We start from the raw sequence: 24,770 nt of genomic DNA, 5'->3' as shown, positions 1-24,770 counted from the left end.
TAGATATTGCTGGGACTGGCTGCAGAGGAGGTAATAATGTACCGTTCATGTTATATGCTACTTGCTGTTACTATTACTATTATTGTTACTATAACAAGTTACTAGTAAAAAAAGGTGAGGATGCCACAGGCCAGGAGGGCAGTGAGTCAGGCATGGTGGGCAGCAGATAATTGCTCACCCACATAGCCAACTACCAATGACACCATATTGTTATCATTAGAATTCTTTTTTATTTGTATAGCGACAACATCTTTCTAGCACTGTGGGGAGCATAGATGTATGAGTTCAAAACTCTGTACAATCAGGACAATCCAGCAATACAAATACATACATAGGTGATGTGTGGTTTGAGACATTATCATTTTTATTTAGTATTTACTTTTTATACAGCGCTGATATCTTCTGCACTGCTGTACAGAGTATATTGTCTTGTCACTTAAAGGACAACTGAAGCGAGAGGGATATGGAGGCTGCCATATTTATTTCATTTTAAGCAGTACTAGTTGCCTGGCTATCCTGCTGATGCTCTGCCTCTAATACTTTTAGCCACAGACCCTGAACAAGTTACAGCAGATCAGATGTTTCTGACATTATTGTCAGATCTGACAAGATTAGCTGCATGCTTTTTTGCTGGTGTGATTCAGACACCCCTGCAACCAAATAGATCTGCAAGACTACCAGGCAACTGGTATTGTTTAAAAGGAAATGAATATGGCAGCCTCCATATTCTTTTCACTACAGTTGTCCGTTAACTGTCCCCCAGAGGGTCTCACAATCTAATCCTTACCATAGTCATATGTATATGTATGTATCGTGCAGTGTATGTATTGCAGTCCAAGGCCAATTTAGGCCCTAGACATGAAGACATCACCAATGTAGATGTTCATATGATAAGTACAGCAGTAGCAACAAACACTAGGGGAGGTCCCTGCCCTTGCCAGCTTACAATATATTTGTAACTGACAGGTTGACAAATTCAAACAAGTGTACATTATATTTTTTTCCTATGTAGTTTCACACTACCATTGCTCACACCTTAATTATTTTCTATTTTTATTTTCTATTTGTAGGGTGATAGCCTGATTGTGCTGAAAAATGATGCTAAAGATATAGAAAAAGAGATTATGTGAGGAGATCTATGGAGGAGGGTGACATGATGAGGACCATTAAAGAGGATGAAAAAGAAACGTATATGAGGTGTGATCAAAAGTTTAAGGAGGAGGGTGATGCGATGAGGACAATTAAAGAGGAAGAAGAAGAGATAAATGTGAGGAGTGATCAGCAATCTATGGAGGAGGGTGACATGAAGAGGACATTTAAAGAGGAAAAAGAGACATATGTGAGAGGTGATCAGCAGTTTACAGAAGAAGGTGTCATGGTGAAGACAATTAAAGAGGAAGAAGAGACGTATGTGAGGAGTGATCAGCAGTCTATGGAGGAGGGTGACATGATCAGGAAAAATAAAGAGGAAGAAGAAGAGATGTATGTGAGGAGTAATCAGCAGTCTCTGGAGGAGGGTGACCTGATGAGGACAAGTAAAGAGGAAGAAGAAAAGACGTATGTGAGGAGTGATCAGCGTAATATAAAGAAGGGTGAAATAATGAGGACAATGAAAAAAGAGGAGACATATGTGAGGAGTGATCAGCAAACTATGGACGAGAGTAACATGATGAGGACAATTAAAGTGAAGGAATGGAGTCTAGATATCAGCACAGGTGAGTAACAGATTTAAATTCCAGAAATTTTTTACACCTTTCTTTATTTTTTGTAAGGTATGGGCCTATGAAACATATTCACTTCTTAAAGTACTCCTAAAAGGCAGAAAAAAAAGCCCATAGTGGGCTAAATCACCTAATCCTTAGCCTCCTGATGCTGCTCATTGCCTTTGGGGGTCCCTCCTGTTCCTCAGCCTTGGTCCTCTTTGTTATTGAGTGCCTCCCTCAGTCGTAAAGCCTCCAGTAAGTGTCCCCAACAAGAGTTTCCGAAAAAAAAAACTTGTGAATGTGCCGTTCAGAATGACTCATCGCTGCTCAGGGCAACCTCTGGGAAGGGGAACGGGAGGGACTCTGAAGACAACAAGCAGCATCAGGTGACTAAGGATTAGGCAATCTAGCTCACCTTGGCCTTTATTCACTTGTATTTCCCCCACTTCAGGGGTGCCTTAAGTGAAATCACAGCGATTGCCCTGATTTGTTGAAATAGTCTCTCTTATGCTAATGTGATCATTCATTTCTGATTTCAATAATTACTTAGCATGGATGCTAATTGATTGCTAGCATAAGAAAGTGCCCCTTGAATATGACCCACCTAAATCAGAATTTTAAAGGCCCTAAAATCCCATCTTGATTGAAGCCAGATATGAACAAATGCAAGCCCTTGATTGGCTACCTCATCCAGTTAAGTACTGACTGGCTGCGCAGTTCTGATCAATCGACAGGTTATCTGTGAACAGGACAGCCAATCAGAGGCTTTATCTAGAAAACCCACCCCTAGGGCTAGAATCTTAAAGGACAACTGAAGTGGGAGCGGCTGATGCCAGGTACATGTGCTTGCTGGTTGCTTGAGCTGGCTAAAATAGCACAAAGCTTCCCCTGAAATACTTACTGAGCCTCCAGTGACATCTAGCAGCCTTCCTGTACCTCCTCATGGGCTCCGAACGGCTTTCTGGCTCCCCCGTTCATGCAAGCTGGCATATCTCAGGTGATACGCCGGCTTCCGTACACAGACACTGGAAGCCACTAGAAGCCCAGGAGGAGATACAGGAAGGATTCTAGATGTCGCTGGAGGCTTGCTAACCAGCACCCCCAAACAGCTCCCATAAAAAGGTCCCTATTATCCTTCAGGCATGATGGTTAGTTGAGACGTGGACTCTATATATGGAGGCTGCCATATTTATTTCCTTTTAAACAATACCAGTTACCTGGCAGCCCTGCTAGTGTACTTGGCTGCAGTAGTGTCTGAATCAGGGCTGTGGAGTCGGAGTCGGGGCAATTTTTGGGTACCTGGAGTCGGAGTCAGGAGAAAATGCACCGACTCTGACTCCTAATAAGTTCAAACTGTAATTAAAATAGAAAATGATAAAATGTTCTATTTCTCAGATAATAGTCATCAAATAATTTATACATACAGTAATAGCTGTGCTTCGTCCACAAAAATGAAATAAACCAATCAAAAATAGTTACTTGTGCTGCTTCAATAAAGCAGTCCCCGTATTTTTAAAGTCAGATATACAGATCTTATTGGGACTGTATATATGATGTGTACACAGGAATCTCTTATATATACTAAATAACATCTATGCTATAAGAATAAAGCCTGATGTGTAGCCGTGTCACTAATGGTCAATGAGATGGAAATAATTCTGCATTGATGCTGATTTATGCAAATGTATGCACTCCCTTTACTCATGAAATCAAATAATTTGATATGTTGTTAAAATTTGGTTTTGTTAAAATGAATTAAAGGGTAACTGAGACGGATGAGAAGAAAAGTGTTATACATACCTGGGGCTTCTTCCAGCCCCCTTCAGGCCAATCAGTCCCTCGCTGTCCTCCTCCGCCACCTGGATCTTCTGCTATGAGTTACGGTAATTCAGCCAGTCAGCGCAGTCCGGGCGTGTGCCGCTCCCACAGCCAGCAACATTCTGCACCTGCGCAATAGTGCTACGCAGGTGTAGTACGCTCCCGGCAGCGGAGTGTGTGCATGCCCACTACACCAGACTGCCTCAAGTACCTGGACTCATAGCAGAAGATCCAGGTGGAGGAGGAGGACAACGAGGGACTGATTATCCTGAAGGCGGCTGGAGGAAGCCCCAGGTATGTATAAAACTTTAATTTCATCTGTCTCAGGTTTACTTTGTTACACAGTAGTACTATACTCTACATATGCACTCTCCACAGAGCTGCAGGGAGTCCACTGAGAATGTTGTGCACATTCAACACAGGGGTGTTGTCTATGACCCATAGACCTGGTTCAGATTGTGCATGAAGAATGTGTAATAGAGAAAGGATCCCCTCATTCCCCTGCAGAGTACCTGCACATCATTCTTACATGTACCCACAGTTACATTGCCTAGGGCCTGATAGATGTTCTTTTGTTCCTGTCTTCTACAAGTACTCTTACCAAGGACTAGCTTTAGTCTATGACTAAAAGTATTAGAGGCTTAAGATCAGCTGGCTAGCCAGGTAACTGGTATTGTTTGAAAGGGAATAAATATGGCAGCCTCCATATCCCTCTCACTTCAGTTGTATTTTAAAATTCCTAAGCATTGCGAGTTAAGAGATGCATTTCATGTTACATACTTTCAATCAATAAAATTGTAATATGCAAATTAGAGGAGTCCAAGTCGAGGAGTCGGAGTCGGTGGAATACAAACCGAGGAGTCAGTGGATTTTTGTGCCGACTCCACAGCCCTGGTCTGAATCACACCAGAAACAAGCATGCAGATAATCTTGTCAGATCTGACAATAATGTCAGAAACACCTGATCGGCTGTATGCTTGTTCAGGGTCTAAAGTATTAGAGGCGTAGGATCAGTGGGACAGTCAGGCAACTGGTATTGCTTATATGGAAAAGAAATACTGTAGCCTCCATATCTCTCTCATTTCAATTGTCCTTAAAAATGCAATCCTAAAGATGGGATACTTAGGTTGAGATCTTAGTGCAATCTCATGTTAGGCAAGTGACATTATAGGGCATCACACGGCAGAGTGTTCATTGCTACAGTATAGTGTCGTCGGCGCTAGTAACCCCGTATCATCTGCTTTCCACCATTGTTTATCATGCAAAGTTGTATAATGACATCCTCTGTGCCCTGAATGCGAATTTACATATTATTATTTCCCAGCAGGAGAACATCATGCCTGGAATACATCAGAGAGGAATCTGGTTTCACCTGAAGGGCAGAAGGACATCTCCCAGCATCCTCCAGGAGGAAATCCCATTACTGAGGATACACATCACAGACTTTACCACGGGGAGAGATCACTGGATCCCTCTAATCCTGAGGAGTCTTCTGATTGGTCACATCCTGTTACCCCAAATATCCCCCTAGCATCACATGATCTCTGTGCTTCTCAGGAATCTCCCTCCGGTACATCTGGTCCTGACAGACCCGGAGGTGAGAAGAGATTTCCATGTTCTGAATGCAGCAAATGTTTTAAGAAGCCATCTGATCTCGTTGCTCATCAGAGAGTGCACACCGGGGAGCGGCCTTTTTCATGTCCAGAGTGTGGGAAAGGTTTCACTCTGAAAAAGAACATGCTCAACCACCAGAGAAGACACGCAGGCGAGACCTTGTTTCCATGTTCAGAGTGTGGGAAGTGTTTTCGGTTCAAAGGATCCCTTCTCAGCCACCAAAAGACTCACACAGGCGAGCGGCCTTTTCCCTGTTCAGTGTGTGGGAAATGTTTCATGGATAAAAGAACTCTTCTTACCCACGAAAAAATTCACAGTGGCGAGCGACCTTTCTCCTGTTCAGAGTGTGAGAAATGTTTTATTGACAAAAGATCTCTTGGTAGACACCAGAAGACCCACACTGGTGAGCGACCATTTCTGTGTTCAGAATGTGGGAGGTGTTTGCGAGACAAACTATCCCTTCTTCGCCATCAGAAGATTCACACAGGCGAGCGACCTTTTTCCTGTACCGAGTGTGGGAAATGTTTTATACAGAAAAATGCTTTTATTGAGCACCGGAGAAAACACACTGGCGAACGGCCCTTTTCCTGTCCAGAGTGTGGGAAATCTTTCCATGAGAAAAGAATACTTCTTAGCCACCAAAAGACCCACACAGAAGAGCGACTTTTTTCATGTCCAGATTGTGGGAAGCGTTTAAAAGACAAAATAGCCCTTGTTCGCCACCAGATGCTTCACACAGGGGAGCGGCCATTTTCTTGTTCAGAATGTGGGAAATGCTTCATACAGAAAAATGCTTTTGTTAATCACCAGAGAAAACACACCGGCGAAAGGCCTTTTTCATGTTCTGAGTGTGGGAAATGTTTTGGTGACAAAAGATCTCTTCTCAGCCACCATAAAACGCACACTGGAGAGCGTCCCTTTCCCTGTTCAGAATGTGGGAAATATTTACGTGACAAAGCCTCCCTTCTTCGGCACCAGAGGACTCACACAGGTGAGAGGCCTTTTTCCTGTTCAGAATGTGGGAAATGTTTGAGCGACAAATTATCTCTCCTTCACCACCAAAGAACTCACACGGGCGAGCGTCCATTTTCCTGTTCAGAGTGCGGGAAAGGTTTCATTTTGAAATCGCAGCTCGTGCAGCACAAGAAATTCCACTCAGGAGAGCGTCCTTATTCATGTTCTGAGTGTGGGAAATGTTTCCTGAAGAGAAACGCCCTTATTGGTCACCAAAGAAAACACACTGGGGAGCGGCCCTTTTCCTGTTCAGACTGTGGGAAAAGCTTCACTCAGAAACTGTACCTGATCCGTCACCAGAGAAGGCACGAAGAGAAACAATTTTCCTGTTCAGAGTGTGGGAAATGTCTGAGTGATAAAGCATCTCTGGTTATCCATGAGAAAAGTCACAGCACTGCCCAGACTGTTTCCTGTCCAGGGCAGCATGAAAAAAATTAATTCATGATGGAAACCTTGTAATTTAATGCACATAGGTGTCTTCTGTGAAAGAAAGCACGTTGGTGTTTGGCATTGTCCCCCATTCAGAGTGTGGGAGATGATGCATAAGTAAATAATTCCTTCTTAAAGGGACACTGAAGCCAGAAAAAAGAAATGAGTTTTACTCACCTGGGGCTTCTACCAGCCCCCTGCAGCAGTCCTGTGCCCTCGCAGCCACTTACTAATCCTCTGGTCCCCACTGCCAGCTAGTTTCGTTTTTGCCGACAGGCCCGTCAGGACTGGCCACGCATAACTTTCTCCGCATTCCCGACGGGCCGCAACGCGTACAAATACGCGTTTCCGCAAATCTACGCGTAGGTAATGCGGCAACGCGTATTTTTGTATGCGTTGCGGCCCGCAATAGCGCTAATTACAGTCGGGAATGCGGAGAAAGCTACGCGTGGCCAGTCCTGACGGGACAATTGGCAAAACCGAAACTAGCTGGCAGCGGGGGACCAGAGGATTAGTGAGTGGCTGGCGAGGGCACAGGACTGCTGCAGGGGGCTGGTAGAAGCCCTAGGTGAGTAAAACTCATTTTTTTTCTGGCTTAAGTGTCCCTTTAAGCTCCAATGAATTCATACATACATTAAAGGGAACCCGAGGTGAGAGATATTTAGAGGCTGACATATTTATTTCCTTTTAAGCAATGCCAGTTGCTGTTCTAATCTTTCTGGTCAGTAGAGTCTGAATCACACACCTGAAACAAGCATGCAGCTAGTCAGACTTCAGTCAGAAACACCTGATCTGCTGCATATGCTTGTTTATGGTCTATGGCTAAAAGTATCTGAGGCAGAGGATCAGCAGGACAGCCAGGCAACTGGTATTATTTGCAATTGAATAAAGATGGCAGCCTTCATATCCCTCTCCCTTTAGGTTCCCTTTAAGGACCGTTATTTTTTATCTCTCGGAGTGTGGATTAGAGATGGCCCAGCCTTGGAGAACTCATGGAGAAGCACATGATCAGTTTGATCAGCTGATAGATTTGTAAGCCTCTGATTTGCTGTGATGACTTCCTGGTTTAACACATGATCATGACCAGCAAATCAGAGCCTTACAAATCTATCAGCTGATCACATGCTTCTCCATGAGTTCTCTAAGGCTGGGCCATCCCCAGTGTGGATAAGGTATGCAGAAAACTATTATTTTACTTGCTCCAGAGAATCACACAGGTGATCGTTCCTTGTTTCCATATTCTGAGCACAGATCCCTTCACTTGCAGAGCACTTTTATTTAGTAAACCTTTCCGGCATCTTCAGATCTGTGTTTAATCCACATATTCACAGCAGTCATTAAATGTAGAGAACAGTGAAGAGCAAGAAATCCAGTATAACATATGAAAGGGCACCTTACATGACATGATGAGATAAATGCTTGTACTGTCCCAATCCTATTCAGAACTAGGCTGTTTTTTTTTTGGGGGGGGGGGGGGGACAGTGTTACTTTGTCTGCAGTTGGAGGAACAGCAGTGTAATTCTCACTGATTACTCAACAGGAGTCAGAAAACTTATGTGTGTCTGAGAAAAACACACAATAGAGAGCGGGAACCGATAAAAAGATTCAGTCATTCAAGATTGGCCTGTATGAGAGCTAAATAAATACCTCAGGCAGTCAACACTTTAATTGTAGGGTTGTAACCTTTGGGAGCAAAAATAGGACTGTGGCACTCCGGGAAATTCCTGCTTAGCATTAAGACTTTAGATACAAATTGTTAATTTCATGGGTTTATTGTCACTTCAGTGTTTGAGTTAACTGAACATCATTCTTCCAATTATTCATTTTTCGTCTTGTTCTGAGCCCACCCTCATCGCGAGAACAATCTCACCGCCTTCGTACATCCAGATTTCTCACATCTATATACAAGTAACTAGCAGGAGAGATGCTACCAGAGCAGCGACTGTACTCCATGGTCTCTGGACATCACCTGGTACAATCTCATATACGATTTCCCACATCCTGTGATGCTGTAATGATGAAGACATGCACAGGCCATGTGGATGAGTTTTGGGCCTCAGCACATATGGTTTAGATGACTCAGCCTGACCTACGTAGGTAAACTGGTACAGTAACTGAAAGGTAGAATTGCTTCATATAAGAGTGTGTACACACATCCAAATTTGGTTGGCCAATTTTACCTCTTCCATTTAGTATTAGGCTCGCTTCCCACTAGAGCTGCATCACCAACGGCAAGTGGACAGTGCAGTGTCCGATCTGATGGTCTGTTGTGGTTTGATTGGATCCAGAGCAGATGTGTTTTCACCATAGAGGTCTATGGGAAGTGTCCGAAAAGTATTGTGCAGGTCCAAATTTTGTGTTCCGCTCAGGGCCTGTTGTTGACTTTTTTCTGCCTGAGGTAAACTTGTGAGGATGTGCCCCACCCCCTGATTTGGAATGATCGCACAGCACCTGACACTTTACTCTGCTTCATGTAATGTTCTCACATGACATGCTGCAGCTCAACACAATAGCACACTGGCTGGCTGTGAGTCTGTGACAAAGAAACTGCGCCCCTTCAGCCACTCCATTCCTCCTCATGAAGGTACACACAGTACAAAAATGCTGCCCCTTAAATCTCTGCGCCTGACGCAATTGTTTCACCTTGCTTCATGAGAGAACCAGCTCTGGTTCCGCTTACCACAAGGGAACCAACGGTGTGAATGAATCCTATAAATATCATATGATCCAATGATTTGTCAGTTTTCCGATGTAGCAAAAGGGACAAAACTGTTGTTTTGTGCTAAAGTAGTATCTGTGCCTTAGAGCTTCTCTACACAATCTGTTCAAAGTATTTCAAATCTGTTGTCTCTCATGCTACACTTTATTTGGCTGCTAAAGGGTTAAAGGGGAGAAGACAAACATGGGGAGCCGCTAATGAGAAGCGAGGTGGATAAAGAAATTAGGAGGACTTGTACCAGGAGGAATGAACAGAAACCATGAATTACAGTGACTTTTCTGCTAGTTACTCTGGTGTAGATGTGAGAAATCTTAACGATCTTTGCTTGATCTCTATGAATTTGCTGATTTACAGCTGATCTGAAGATACACTAGCTTTAATAAAATGTTAATATTTCAGTTGAGAATCTTTAAAGAGACTCTGTAACAAAATGTTCATCCTTATTTCTTCTATCCTATAAATTCCTATACCTGATCTAATGTGGTCTGGATTACTTGCAGCCTTTTCTAGTTGCACTGTCTCTGTAATATATCTAATCTTCTTTTCTTTGTCAAGCTTTGTCGACCCAGAGAGGAATGTGCTGCCTCTGCTGTGATAGGGAGAAGTTATGCACGCCCCCTCCAGGCTCTGTGTGTGCTTTGTTTACTGCAGTTTGTGAGGCTGAGGGTGGAAGGGAGCTGCTGCCTGTCGCATGCAAACTGTGACTAATCCCAGACTGGAGTGCAGATAATTCAGTATGTAATAAAAACTTGCAGTATCCTGTAACATGAGATATATACACAAAATATATATATATATATATATATATATATATATATATATATATATATATATATATATATATATATATATATATATATTATGTGTGTGTATATATGTCTATATATACACATATATCACTTCTTGGTTGGCGGCCATGTTTTTTGTTTGTAAACACTGCCTAAGACTGGCGATTAAAAGCCAGGATCGCAGCGGAAACGGCAAAGAGGGACCCAGGAGATCACAGTGACTCGATTGGTGTGTTTTTTATTGTACAAATCGGACAGTACAGATTCTCTTTAGAGTTCAGAGTATGGGAAATGTAACACTGAGAAGTAACCTTAAATTATTTAGGTGAGATTCTTTCATGTTCAGAGTGCGGGAAATGTTTTTGTGCTAATGCAATCCAAGTATATGGTGAAGGTGGAAGAAGTAGCAAGGGATCTATTCAAATCCCCCTATCAGTATCCCCTTAGTGATTTGTAACTGCACTGTAGCTGTACACCTATTAAGTTTTAGACAGCTTGAATAATTAATAAAAGTCCACTTTAAAGCGGATCTGAACTCAGAACTTCCTCACTGCTCTAAAAATACTCAACAGCATAATAACCTTTAAAGAAAAACATTTCTTTTTTCTTTTTTTTTTTACAGCTGATACAAATGCATCAATAAATCTGCAGTGTGTCTACTTCCTGCTTTCATGGAGGCAGACATAGGGTTAAAATCCTTTGCTTTCAAATTAGCTGCTCTGCCGTGGCAGTCAGGTGACCCAGCTGAGGGATCAATATTGTGATTAGACACAGATGAGGGGGAATTAGACAGGCTAAACTCTCTAAATACATACAGGGTGCATATCTCTCTGTTTTCCTTCTGTCCTGTGCAAGAGTTCAGGTGCGCTTTAATTATAAGTGATCATCTGCAGTTTTCCCATATTCGTTTTTTTCCTCGCAGTGCTGCTTGCTTATTGTTGGTTATCACATATAAATGTCATTGTTTTCTTCTTGTTATTATAAGCTGTGTGCTCGTTTCTTCTGTATTGTTTCAGTTTATTGTTCTGTATTAAGAAGATGATGAAATAATGATAATTAAAAAATAGATCTGTGATCTCCTGCTGTGTCTGGATTGTGTCATTGTTCTGTTATTGTTCATTGTCTGTGTTCTCTGAATTAAAGTGAACCTCCGGACTAAAAATCGACTCAGCAGCACTGAAAAGGCTTGGTGTTTCTTTAACAGTTTCACAGCATCAGAACTTTGTTTCTCTTATACAAGCCTCATTTTTAGCTGCACAGAAGAAAACTGCCCGGGCTTTTTTCCCCTGATGCTGTGCAAAGCATGATGGGATTTATTATGTTGTTGTTCTCTTTCTGCTGTTTTGGTGCAAATTTTTTTTTTTACAGTTTGAATTTGACATTTGAAGCCTAGCGCGTGCAGCTGGGAGGGATAATCAGGACACAGGACAATTGGCACTGTGTCTCCTGCTCCTTGTCACCTCCTTTCAACCAAAAAGATGGCTGCCCCCATGACAAAGATGGCAGCCCCCATGTATCACAAACATTTGCCTGTTCTTTTAAAACAGGGTGGGTAAGAGATTATATTACCTATCTATTCTAATTAACATAACTAATGTAACTTGATGACAGTATGTTTGTTTAGGCTGAAGTTCCCCTTTAAGTAATGTCACCAATCCCTGCAAGGATTGAGCAGGATAGCTGGCTGAAGGCTGAAAAACCTGCAGATCTTCCAGGAAAGGAGAAAGCCAGAGCCCCTGATAGTGTAGCAAGTCAACAAGATGGAAATAAAAAGATGGCACTACAGACCTGAGCTGCAGGACGGCAATCACGGTCAAAGGCTTAGATGCGGGCGCGCCCACTACCCTGTATATCCTGGTAGATTCGGTCGCTCTCTAGAAAAAGGTATAGTTGAGAAGCAATAATGGGTTAAAAAGACGCAATGGCCTGAACTGTATGCACAGGTGTTGAAAAAAAAAATTGGAAGGGGATGCCCCAGAAATATAAAATATCTACTAACAGTTTCTGCCACATAATTTGGGGTCCGGCTGTTGTCGGTGACGGCATACGAATTACAGTGATTTTGTAGCAATTCCGCCTGCACTGCTGCTATAGCCATAAATAAAATGACGGTCACCCGTGCTGTGCAGCTCTGAACAAGCAACAGAAGGACCTGACTCGCAGGAAGCCAGTGAGGTTCATCTAGTGGGGCTCATCAGGCCGTTTTACACCTGACCCATGCCGTGCGATGTTCCGCCCCCATTGAATCGTAATGCAAAACTACATTCATATGACCATGCATGCATAGAAACGCCCCTGCACACCCTTCGCTGCCCCTCCCCAGTGATGTACTCTATACTGGACAGGAAGTGTGTCACTGGGATTGCTGGCTTACCTGTCGTATTTGCATCGTTCCACACCTTCACCAACAAGAATTTCTGCAATGCTCATTGACTTACATGCATACCGCTGCTGCTATGTCACCGCAGAAGTCCGCCGATAACATGCTGTTGACTTTGCGGCCGGTCGGGGGTAGGTGTAGGCCCCATATGACTTTCATTGCTTTTGCGTTACCCTGCGTGCAGAAAGGGTTACGCAACACAAGGAAAGTGTGAAAGGGGCCTCGAGGACATCAATCTGTGCGCTATTCAGGCCAGGAGAGCTCTGTAAAATGTATAAGCTACAATATAGGCTGTGGATATGCGGATCTGGATGTGTGTCTGGCTTTCAGAGGCATACTATAAAGAGATGTTCAGGAGTGATGCATCATGGGAAACCACAGCTGCTCACTTAATCACTTAAGAACCATCGACCACTGGTACAATAGCGACGAATACCAACGAATCGCCGCATATACCTGCCGCAACTGCCGTCCACGCCACGGGATGCTCAGGACTCCCACTCTGCCGTCTCTATGACGGCAGAGCCATGTGAGCCGGTCAGGAGCCGCTTTCATTGACTCCTGACAGTGTCTATCAATGTAAGCCTATGGGAGTTGCTTACATTGATAGACATGGCCAGGAGCCAATGAAATCGGCTCCTGACTCCCTCACAGGGCTCTGCCGTCATAGAGACAGGTGGGGAGACAGCGACAAGATCGGCGGGAGCGACAAAAGCGGCGTGTGCTGTGGCGGTGAATTGAAATGCCCTGCCAGCCAGATCAGCATCAAAACGGTGTCGATTTCAATCACCTTGGTCCTTAACTAGTTAAAGCTGAATTATTGCCAATACCTTCTGTTTTGAAAAGGCAAATCACACTGAGCATTGCTTTTTAGTAAGAGGGCTTTTTGGTCTCTTTAGTGTACTTGAGGCGAACCTGGAGTCAAAAACTTACCTAAGAATAGGGAAGCCTCTGGATCCTATAGAGGCTTCCCATACCATCCTCTGGTCCACCGTTGCCAAGCAACCCCGACACCCCCCAGCTTGCGGCCATGCTCCTCATCAAGCACGTTCACGGCCTGTGTGAGCATGGACACGGCTGCACAGCTAGCCAGAGCCACTCATGCATGAGCCGCACCGTGCTATTGTGCAGGTGAATGTGTGTAATAGTTTGAAATATAATGAATGTACCATTACAGTATCTGTGTGAGTGAAATCAACACAATGCACACTGTCACATTGCTGAGTGGATTTCAGCAATGCGTTTCAGTGTGTGATATGCAAGGACATCAGATGCATCAGTGCATAGACAAGAAAGTGGTGCATGCATTTCTGTGCACAATGCAGCACTGTGACATTCAACCTAATCGAATGGGGTCTGCACTGCACAGGAGCAACACGTGGTTTTGAAAAGAGATTGTCAGTGGCGTGATTATGTACTCTGTAAAGTGCTGCATAAGATCGCAGTGCTATATAAATACATAATAATATTGTAGGACATTAAAGTATGACTATGGTAGGGATTAGATTGTGAGCTCCTCTGAGGACAGTCAGTAACATGACTATGTACTCTGTAAAATGCTGCAGAAGATGTCAGTGCAATATACAGTAAATACATAATATGTTAGGACATTACACTATGACTATGGTAGGATTAGATTGTGAGCTCCACTGAGGTCAGTCAGTAACATGACTATGTACTCTGTGAAGTGCTGCAGAAAATGTCAGTACTATAATATCCTACCATATTATTATTATGTATTTATATAGTACTGACATCTTCTGCAGCACATTACAGAGTACATAGTCATGTCACTGATTTTCCTCAGAGGAGCTCACAATCCAATCCCTACCATAGTCATAGTCTAATATCCTACCATATTATTATGATGTATTTATAGACTATGATTATGGTAGGGATTGGATTGTGAGCTCCTCTGAGGAAAATCAGTGACATGACTATGTACTTTGTAAAGTGCGGCAGAAGATTTCACTGCTATACAAATGCAAAAAAAATAAGATTTGCAAGTCACTGACCATCCCTAAACCCAGCCAGGCAGCATCAATCAGAGGACACAGCAGAGTAATGACAGAATTCAGGCACACAAGGAGAGCACGGATCCGATCTTTTATTATCAATTTATCATTTTCATACAACAGAACGAAAAGGCAAAAGTATACAACAGATAATAAGACACCCCTCACAGTAGCAGAACAATTTTACAGATGAAATGTACCTGGACTGACGGGTGGTCAATGAGATACAAATAATTCTGAGTTGGTACAAACCTGATGTGGATTCTAGTAGATTCTGTGGCATTTGTTTGATTCATTTATAAGTGGTATACATTTTGCATAAAATAAGCATGCAAATTATCATCAACTTGGAATGATTTGTCTCTCATTGACTATGCCTATTCATCAGACACTGGCATCAGCTCACATGCATGTTCATATGTCTTGTTAGAAGTCCAATCTGTGAAAAGCACTTCCCACACTCTACACATGAAAAAGGGCGTTCTCCTGTGTGAAGTCTCTCGTGTGAGCGAAGGCTTCCTTTTACACTGAAACATTTCCCACACTCTGAACATGCATTTTGGGGCCAGCAGCCAGAGGTTCCATCACCACAGTAATAAATATCAAAACCCCTCAAAAGGAAAAACACATTTTATGTTGCTCTACCACTGGCCTTTGTGCCCCTCCTTCATATAGAAATGAAAGGTGGCCTTTATTCCTCTACCCCCCTCAGCAACTGCGTCTGTATAAATATGCAATGTATGACCAATTCTGATATAGTAAACTACCTTCCCTGGCTCCCTGGAGTTTACTATAAAGGGATTCTACTGTTTAATGTATCTGGGCAGTTCAATTGCTAATTATACATCATTAGTCTTTGTGCCTCATACCTCCGACTACTTTGTCGGACTCTGAGCCTCATTCCTCAGTTCTCCCCTGGACCTTATGTTTTGGGGTCAGCAGCCAGAGAACCCATCACCACAGTAATAAATATCAATACCACTCAAAGCTAAAAACATATTTTATTTTGCTCCATCACTATATAGCAATGAAAGGTGTCCTTTATCTCGCCCCCCCCCCCCCCCCCAGATAGTAGTATTAGGTGGTCCACACCCCTACTCCGAACAATGTAAAGACAATGAAGTATAATATCACCTGTCCTGCTCCACGCTCCCACCTTCTTCCTCCCTCAGAGCACTCCAGGCTCCTGTATCTCCTTGCTGACATATCTTTTCTCAGCATTGTAACATGCTGACAGGCCATGGTGGGCAGAGATGCCGCACTGAGGAACCATCTAGATCAGGGGATGCACTGGGGAAGGAAGAGTATGCCGGGCAGACAGGTGAAATATTATGCTATGTTGTGTTTACTCTGCATTAACTCCCAGGTGTCACCCTTCTAATGGTGACACCAAGTGTATGCCGCACCACCATAGCCACTGAAAGGGGAGAGCCTTGGGGAGGGGGGGCCTACAGGCTCTGGGGCCAGTTTGCCCTTAAGTAAGCACCGGTCCTGATTAGTGAGGGAACAAAGTATCAGAATGCTGTCACTACTATACTTGTACTACTGCATGCAAGGCAAGGCTATATGGCTGTTGTTTAATCACTGAAAATATGCTGAATATATTACGGTGGTTGACCTGTATGCAGCTTTTACACCCAGTGGTTCCAGTGCTGAACAACACCAAGAATGAATGCCAAAATGCACAATTGTATTGAATGGCTGGTATTGAATAAAAGGAACCTGAGGTGAGAGACACATGAAGGCTGCCATATTTATTTTCTTTTAACCACCTGGGCGTTACAGACGAGCTCAGCTCGTCCAGTAACACCGTGGCGGATTGCTCAGGCCCTGGTGTGCCGATTTGCATAATTTTTTTGCTAGCTGCGTGTCTTACTCGATCGCTGCCGCCGATCCCCGCCGCGAAAGAGCCCCCCCCCCCCCCCCCCCCCCCGCAGCCTGGCCAATAACCGCCAGGCTGCACTATGGGGTGGATCGGGACTCCCTGTGACATCACGACGTCGATGACGTCATTCCGTTCGTTGCCATGGCGACGGGGGAAGCCCTGCAGGAAATTCCTGATAGGTATTCACGATCGGAAGGGTGGGAGGAAGGGGGAATCATGTAGCTAGCGATAGGCTAGCTACATGTGAAAAAAAAATAGGTAAAAAAAGCCCTCCCGCGGCCGTGCGCCGCACGGAATCAAAACGCCAGGGAGGTTAAACAATACCAGTTGCCTGGCAGTACTGCTGATATTTCTGGACAGTAGTGTCTGAATCACACACCTGAAAAAAGCATACTGATAATCTTGTCAGATTTTTCTCACAAATATCTGATCTGCATGCTTGTTCAGGGTCTATGGCTAAAAGTATTACAGGCAGAAGCTCAGCAGGACAGCGAGCCAATATGCATGGTTTAAAAGGAAATAAAGGTCAGCCTCCATACTGCATGTCTCTCACCTTGGATTCCCTTTAACCACTTGCCGACCGCCCACTACCTATGGGCGTTGGCAAAGTGGCACCCCCAGCATTGATGCGCGCGCATCCGCCGGCATTATTCTCCACCCATCCACGACGTCAACCCTCCGGTGCTGCTGTTAACCCCCGATCAATCCAATCACCCCCCCCAATCACCCATCAATCACTCCCTGTCAACACTATTTTTTAGATTAGGTCTTAAACTGTCCTCTGGGGGCTCCTGATCACACCCCCCCAACACCACCCTCAGATTCTCCCCCCGTGTACTATATACATCTAACCTCCCTTGTAATCACCCACTGATCAACTGTCAATCACCCATCAATCACCCCGTCACTGCCACCCATCAGCTCAGACCCTAATCTGCCCCATGCGGGCACCCAATTACCCGCCCACACCCTCAGACCCCCCTGATCACCTCACCAGTGCATTGCTTGCATCTATTCTCCCCTCTAATCACACCCTGACCACCTATCAATCACCCCGTCATCCCCTGTCACTGCTACCCATCAGATCAGACCCTAATCTGCCCCTTGCGGGCACCCAAACACCCGCCCACGACCCTCAGATTGCCATCAGACCCCCCTTATCACCTCCCCAGTGCATTATTTACATCTGTTCTCCCCTCTAATCACCCACTGATCACCCATCAATCACCCCGTCACCACCTGTCACTGCTACCCATCAGATCAGACCCTCATCTGCCCCTTGCGGGCACCCAATCACCCGCCCACACCCTCAGACCCCCCCGATCACCTCGCCAGTGCATTGCTTGCATTTATTCTCCCCTCTAATCACACCCTGATCACCTATCAATCACCCCGTCACTGCTACCCATCAGATCAGACCCTAATCTGCCCCTTATGGGCACCCAACACCCACCCACACCCTCAGATTGCCCTCAGACCCCCCCCCCCCTTATCACCTCCCAAGTGCTTTACATCTGTTCTCCCCTTTAATCACCCACTGATCACCCATCAATCACCCCGTCACTGCTACCCATTATACCCATCAGATCAGACCCTCATCTGCACCCAATCACCCGCCCACACCCTCAGATCGCCCTCAGAACCCCCCCCCCCCCCCGATCACCTTCCCAATGCATTGCTTGCATCTATTCCCCCCCTCTAATCACACCCTGAAACAGCCATCAATCACCTCCTGACACCCCCTAGCACACCTACCCATCAGATCAGGCCCTAATTTGCCACGTGTGGGCTCCTGATCACTCGCCCAAACCCTCAGGTCCCCCTCAGACCTTCTTCCGATCACCTCCCCAGTGTATTGATTCTATCTATTCTCCCCTCTAATCACCCCCTGAGACACCCATCAATCACCTCCTGTCACCCCCTAGCACTCCTATCCATCAGATCAGGCCCTAATCTGCCCCCTGCGGGCTTCTGATCACCCAGCCAAACCCTCACCCGCCCCACCGCAGAGACAGAATTTTTTTTCCTGATCATTGCTGGTCTCTATGACTTAATTGTGGCTGAGACCAACTGTTATGCCACACAATACGCAACCGCCAATCCAAGAAGCTACCATGCCCAGCCTTTTCGGTGGAAACCACTCCCATGTTAAGGAGAAGGCCCCAAAAAATGTTACGTTCATAAACTTGGTCTAGTCAAAAAGAATGTATTGCGGTCTTATTGGTCTATGCACCCAATGCATCACATGCCCATGTTCTCTGCTGCAATTTCCTGGTCACGATTTGAGAACATCCTGCGCTTCCTGCACTTCAGTGCCTATACAACCTGTCATCTAAGAGGCCACCCTGCTTATGACTGGTTCCACAAAATTCGGCCCCTCATAGACCACCTGTCATCAAAATTTACAGATGCTTATACCCCTGAACGGTCATTTTGAGGCATTTAGTTTCCAGACTACTCTTCACGGTTTTGGGCCCCTAAAATGCCAGGGCAGAATAGGAACCCCACAAGTGACCCCATTTTAGAAAGTAGAAACCTCAATGTATTCCGCTAGGTGTATGGTGAGTTCATAGATTTTATTTTTTGTCACAAGTTAGTGGAAAATGACACTTTGTGAAAAAAAAAGAAGAATCAATTTCCGCTAACTTGTGACAAAAAATAAAATCTTCTATGAACTCACCATACTCCTAACGGAATACCTTGGGGTGTCTTCTTTCTAAAATGGGGTCACTTGTGAGGTTCCTATACTGCCCTGGCATTTTAGGGGCTCTAAGCCGTGAGGAGTAGTCTAGAAACCAAATGCCTCAAAATGACCTGTGAAATCCTAAAGGTACTCATAGGACTTTGGGCCCCTTAGCGCACCTAGGCTGCAAAAAAGTGTCACACATGTGGTATTGCCGTACTCAGGAGTACGTACTCAAGTAGTATAATGTGTTTTGGGGTGTATTTTTACACATACCCATGCTGGGTGGGAGAAATATCTCTGTAAATGGACAATTGTGTGTAAAAAAAACCTCATTTACAGAGATATTTCTCCCACCCAGCATGGGTATGTGTAAATATACACCCCAAAACACATTATACTACTTCTTCTGAGTACGGCAATACTACATGTGACACTTTTTTGTAGCCTAGGTGTGCTGAGGGGCCCAAAGTCCTATGAGCACCTTTAGGCTTTACAGGGGTGCTTACAATTTAGCAACCCCCAAAATGTCAGGACAGTAAACACCCCACAAATGACCCCATTTTGGAAAGTAGACATCCCAAAGTATTCAGAGAGGGGCATTGTGAGTCTGTGGCAGATTTCATTTTTTTTTTTTTTGTCTCAAGTTAGCAGAAATGCTAACTTTTTTCTATTTTTTTGTCACAAAGTGTCATTTTTCCGCTAACTTGTGACAAAAAATAAAATCTTCTATGAACTCACCATGCCTTTTAGTGAATACTCTGGATGTCTTCTTTCCAAAATGGGGTCATTTTGGGGTATTTATACTATTCTGGAATTCTAGCACCTCATGAAACATGACAGGTGCTCAGAAGAGTCAGAGATGCTTCAAAATGGGAAAATTCACTTTTTGCACCATAGTTTGTAAACGCTATAACTTTTACCCAAACCAATAAATATACACTTATTGGATTTTTTTTTTATCAAAGACATGTAGCACAATAAATTTGGACAAAAATGTATATAGAAATTTTACTTTATTTGAAAAATGTCAGCACAGAAAGTTAAAAAAAATCATTTTTTGACAAAATTCATGTCTTTTTGAAGAATATAATAAAAACTAAAATCACAGCAGCAATCAAATAGCACCAAAGAAAGCTGTATTAGTGACAAGAAAAGGAGGTAAAACTCATTTAGGTGAAAGGTTGTATGACCGAGCAATAAACCGTTAAAGCTGCAGTGGTCTGAATGGAAAAAGGAGTCATCAGGGGAAAATAAGTGGTACTTACCGGGGGCTTCCCCCCAGCTGCAAGCCTGAAAGTCGCTCTGACATCATTGCGGGGACCGGGACGGACCTGCGGCGAACGGCCGCGGGCAGAGCTGCGGCGAGGGACGTCCTGGGAGCTTGGAGCTGGAGGAAGCCCCCGGTAAGTACCACTTATTTTCCCCTTTTTCCCCTGATGACTCCTTTAAGGGGTTTTTATAACTGCAGTCCTTAAGTGGTTAAGCAGCAGAAAAAAAAAAATTACATTATATATATATATATATATATATATATATATATATATATATATATATATATATATATATATATATATATATATTTAAAACAAGGTAAGCACCCACTGAAATAAAGTTTTTCCTTTTTACACAACATACGGTAAATAGCCATGTGCCGCCAGATACAAGAATCAGGTAGCTATATGCCCCATGATACCAGAATAAGGCAGCAATGCACTCCAGATATCAGAATTAAAGGATATCCGAAGTGACATGTGACATAGACATGTGTATGTACCAGTGCCTAGCACATAAAACTATGCCGTGTTCCTTTTTTTCTTTCTCTGCCTAAAACAGTTAAAAAATCAGGGACGTCAGTGGCTGACTCAGTCCTGACTCAGACAGGAAGTGACTACAGTGTGACCTCACTGATAAAAAATTCCAACTATAAAACATTTTCCTAGCAGAAAATAGCTTCTGAGAGGAAGAAAGAGATAAAAAGGGGAATTTCTTATCGGTGAGGGTCACACTGTAGTCACTTCCTGTCTGAGTCAGGACTGAGTCAGCCACTTACATACCTGATTTTTAACTCTTTCGGGCAGAGAAAGAAAAAAAAAGTTATTTGTGTGCTAGGCACTGTACATACACATGTCTATCTCATCATGTCACATTTGACTTCAGGTATCCTTTAAGAAGCCTGGTTTTCCCCAGATACCAACATTAAGTAGCAATGTTGATATTGGAATGAAGTAACTATGTGCCTTAGAAACAGGATTTAAGTAGCCACATACCCACATGACTTGTTCAGTCACCTGTCTGGTAGTGTGTCTGGGCCTCTTCACATTTCCTGGCTGTAGAGAGTGCAACATCACTATTTCCCATTGGCAGACAAATGATACCTTGGCCCTAGTTTGGGCATAGGCTTACCACACCTCCATTGGTCCGATGTCTTCCTCTGTTTGTCCACTATGCCTCCCGCTGTCCATTTCCTGATTGGCGCCCTTTGACCCATCATATTGCGCTGCGCATGCGTACACGCCAGGTACGTCCTTGCGCTGGTGCCTCAGCGAGTGCAGTCACAGGCAGCCCAAAAGGATATACTGCGCATGCACAGCATGTCAGGTCAAAGGGCACCATCCAGGAAATAGACAATGCAAAGGCATAGCGGACAAACGGAAGAAGATGCCAGGCCACAGGCGGTGCGGTAAGCCTATGCGCAACCCTCCCCTCCCCCCCCCCCCCCCCCCCCCCACACACACACGGGGTGTCATTTTTACATTTAAATTAGGGCTAAGGTATCCTTTAAATCAATGTTACATGCTGGGAGCATTGACATGTCACACTGACTGGACAGGAAGAAAGATGAATGGGCTGGCAGGACAGGTGAAATAGCACCTTCATCAAGCTCTGATCAGTTCTCTGCACTGGGTACTCACCATTAGGCCTGGAACACACTAGCAGTGCTTTTCTAAGGCCCAGTGCAAACCAAAATTCTCTAGCAGATCTGCAAAACGCTAGAGGTTTTTGAAGCAGATTTCAGAACGATTCTAGGCATGTTTAGAGGTTTTCTAACTATGCCTAGCGTTGTTTGGAGCGTTTTTGTGTAGCAGATTACAAATATTGTTACGGTAAAGCGGTTACTGAACAGCTTCTGTAACAAAAGTTTTTCAGAGCGGTTTTCCACTTTCCTATACTTTAACTTAGAGGCAGAAGCACCTCAGAAATCTAAAGAATGCTGCAGCCCCGAGTTTGCGTTTGTGGAAAAAAACGAGCCGCCCTGGTGTGCCGCATCCCATTCACTTTCATTAGCCAAGCGGTTTTCCCCCTGCAATCGTTTTAAAAACCGCTGCAGAACCGCTCTGGTGTGCACCAGCCCTAAGTGCTTGTGATTTGAAAAGCTCTTGCTAATGTAAGGCTATGGGGGATTTAAAAAAAAAAATGACATCCCTCAAGTGCAATTGCACACATAGCACTACATTAGCAAGAACTTTTCAAATCACACACGCTTACAAAAGGTTTAGAAAAGTACTGCTAGTGAGTTCCAGACATTAAGGACTGTTGATGAGAAATAAATAATTCTGAGTTGATCCAAGATTATGCAAATGTACGCATACTTATACAGCTCGAAAGTAGACCAATCAAATTCCAACTTGTTGGGATGGGATTGGTCCATTTCTGAACAGCATACATTTATATACACTATTTGCATAATTTTACATCAATTAGAAATGACTTGCATCACAGTGACTGTCCCTAGGCACACATTTGAATTGGGTGCCGGTAGACTTGGGCGCAGGATACAGCCGGTCTATGGCTGATCCTGCTTCTGCACAAGTCCGGGCCGTGGTAATTACTATTCCCCCTCCAGGCCGCCATGGATACTGGGGAATGATATAATTTGGCTTCCAGCGATTGCTGGAGGCGGAATTATCGTGTTTTTTAAGCAACTTCGGCTCCGTCTTCTGACGGCGCTGATGTTACTCACTGAGCGGTACTATAGATGTGATTCCTATGAAAGTCTATGGTGGCACTGGCTGTGCCCAAATCTAGCAGTGCTGAAAAGCACTGCTCCGGTCCCTAGTCTCTATTGTATTCATTCAGAGCCACAGTGGGCCACACCTGAAAATCTGACGGGGCCCCAGTAGCCTGGTGCTGGATCCCTGAATACAATTCACTAAGCATTGCTGTATGTACTAAAGCAGAAAACAGCTGATTTTAACAAACATTTTGTGAAATGTTAATTCACTAAAGCTGCGTACCCAACTGGCGATTTTCCTGATGACCAGCGGTTTTTGAAATGACGTCACAAGGTGGGTACAGGCGCACGAACCCGAACATCGCGTCACACCAATAACGACGGACCGACACGGCGGATCGGATCTTTGAAATCCCTTACAACACCATGCAAAGTACTGCGATCGCAGAAGTCTTGCTCGCACCGCCATGTACGTCGCGTGACCTCATGCTTTAACCCGCCGACAGGAAGAGGCGTCACTGAAGGGGACGTCGTGGGAGCCGTCGGGCAGTGAGTACAAAGCTTTACGCCATTACTGAATGGAAAACTGCCGACCATTACCAACAAGTCTGTGCAAGGACTTGTGGACAGAGGAGCAACAGATGATAGAAGGCAGATAAGAAATCACCTAATTACACTTAATTGACCACAAACAAACCCTGAGTCTTATGCTGCATACACACTTGAGATAAAAGTCTCTGGAAAAGGCAAGATCACAGACCAATTTTACCCCATTCCATGTAGTATGAGAGCCATACTCTACACAGTCTATTCTATGGAGCTGAACTCCACATCAGATAAAATCTTTGCAAGATGCTGCACACAAAGATGCCCGTACACATTCAAAAGAGCATTATCTACAAAAGATCTCTTCCTGCAATAGATCCATTCCTTCAAAATGCATTCACAGTCTATGAGATCTGCAGATCCTCATACACACCTTGTTTAACAGACTTCATATGCATATCTGGCAATCATCTGCAGATCTGAAAATCCATCCTGGTGGATCTGATCTGCAGATGATCTGCAGATGATTGCCTGCTAAACAAGGTGTGTATGATGATCTGCAGATCTCAGACTATGAATGCATTTTGAAGGAATGGATCTATTGCAGGAAGAGATCTTTTGCAGATAATGATCTTTTGAATGTGTACGGGCATCTCTGTGTGCAGCATCTTGCAAAGATTTTATCTGATGGGGAGTTCAGCTCCATAGAATAGATTGTGTAGAGTATGGCTCTCATACTACATGGAATGGGGTATAATTGGTCTGTGATCTTGCCTTTTCCAGAGACTTTTATCTCAAGTGTGTATGCAGCATCACACACGCCGGACGGACTGCAGGCAACGATGGGTCCGTTGTCACCTCCCACTTGTCGGGCGTTCCAGCGACAGTCCGGCGTGTGTACAGTCTGTCTGCAGACTAATACGGCTGTTTCTGAGCGATCCGCAGACCGTACACACGCCAGACTGTCTGCTGAAAACACGCCCAGCGGGAGGTGACGACAGACCCCTCGCTGCCTGCAGTCCGGTGTGTGTACGGACCTTTAGTCACACTTGAAGAATTTCACACCTAGCCTGGAAAATGGCAGTGTAAAGATAGCAGGGGGGGGGGGGGGGGGGGAGGGGGGGATGTCTCAAACATGGTAGCCCTTTCAGCTATTTGAAGCCAGGAGCTGCTTAGATCCCTTTAAACCTGCAGAGCTAATACATTTCAGCAGCTGCCAGT

The 24,770-nt window shown here is 44.4% G+C and overlaps 2 protein-coding genes across 5 annotated transcripts in view; one reads left to right on the top strand and one right to left on the bottom strand.

Annotated features, from left to right (window-relative positions):
• Positions 1-24,770, bottom strand: part of LOC137535121 (gastrula zinc finger protein XlCGF57.1-like) — a 273,394-nt gene that overhangs the window by 182,055 nt on the left and 66,569 nt on the right. The window contains exons 4-5 of one of the 3 annotated variants that reach the window (XM_068256933.1): positions 11,874-11,959; positions 11,066-11,110 (exon numbers count right to left, since the gene is read on the bottom strand). The exons of 1 other annotated variant lie outside the window; for it this stretch is intronic. In XM_068256933.1, coding sequence (XP_068113034.1) covers positions 11,907-11,959 — 53 coding nt within the window. In that variant the 3' untranslated portion in view covers positions 11,066-11,110; positions 11,874-11,906. Of the gene's footprint in view, positions 1-11,065; positions 11,111-11,873; positions 11,960-24,770 lie in introns of those variants that run through there. One more of the 3 variants, XM_068256932.1, reaches the window with a different exon arrangement.
• On the top strand, positions 1,075-6,710 carry LOC137535089 (zinc finger protein 605-like). 2 transcript variants are annotated; one of them, XM_068256879.1, is made up of 2 exons: positions 1,075-1,715; positions 4,849-6,710. In XM_068256879.1, the coding sequence occupies exons 1-2, from the start codon at positions 1,139-1,141 to the stop codon at positions 6,585-6,587; spliced, it is 2,316 nt and encodes a 771-aa protein (XP_068112980.1). In that variant the 5' UTR covers positions 1,075-1,138; the 3' UTR covers positions 6,588-6,710. The 2 variants fall into 2 exon arrangements, with proteins under 2 accessions (XP_068112980.1, XP_068112979.1); XM_068256878.1 differs by having other exon boundaries at positions 4,846-6,710.

The sequence above is a fragment of the Hyperolius riggenbachi genome, chromosome 10 (genome assembly GCF_040937935.1).
Source record: "Hyperolius riggenbachi isolate aHypRig1 chromosome 10, aHypRig1.pri, whole genome shotgun sequence".
Classification (NCBI taxonomy): Eukaryota; Metazoa; Chordata; class Amphibia; order Anura; family Hyperoliidae; genus Hyperolius; species Hyperolius riggenbachi.
The sequence above is the reverse complement of the archived record's forward strand: the minus strand, read 5'-3'. Positions and strand labels throughout refer to the sequence as shown.

Coding starts and splice junctions, on each gene's coding strand:
- LOC137535089 (XM_068256878.1), top strand. CDS start 1,139: ATGGAGGAGGGTGACATGATGAGGACCATTAAAGAGGATGAAAAAGAA. Junction 1,716..4,845: donor GAGTCTAGATATCAGCACAG/GTGAGTAACAGA, acceptor ATTATTTCCCAG/CAGGAGAACATCATGCCTGG.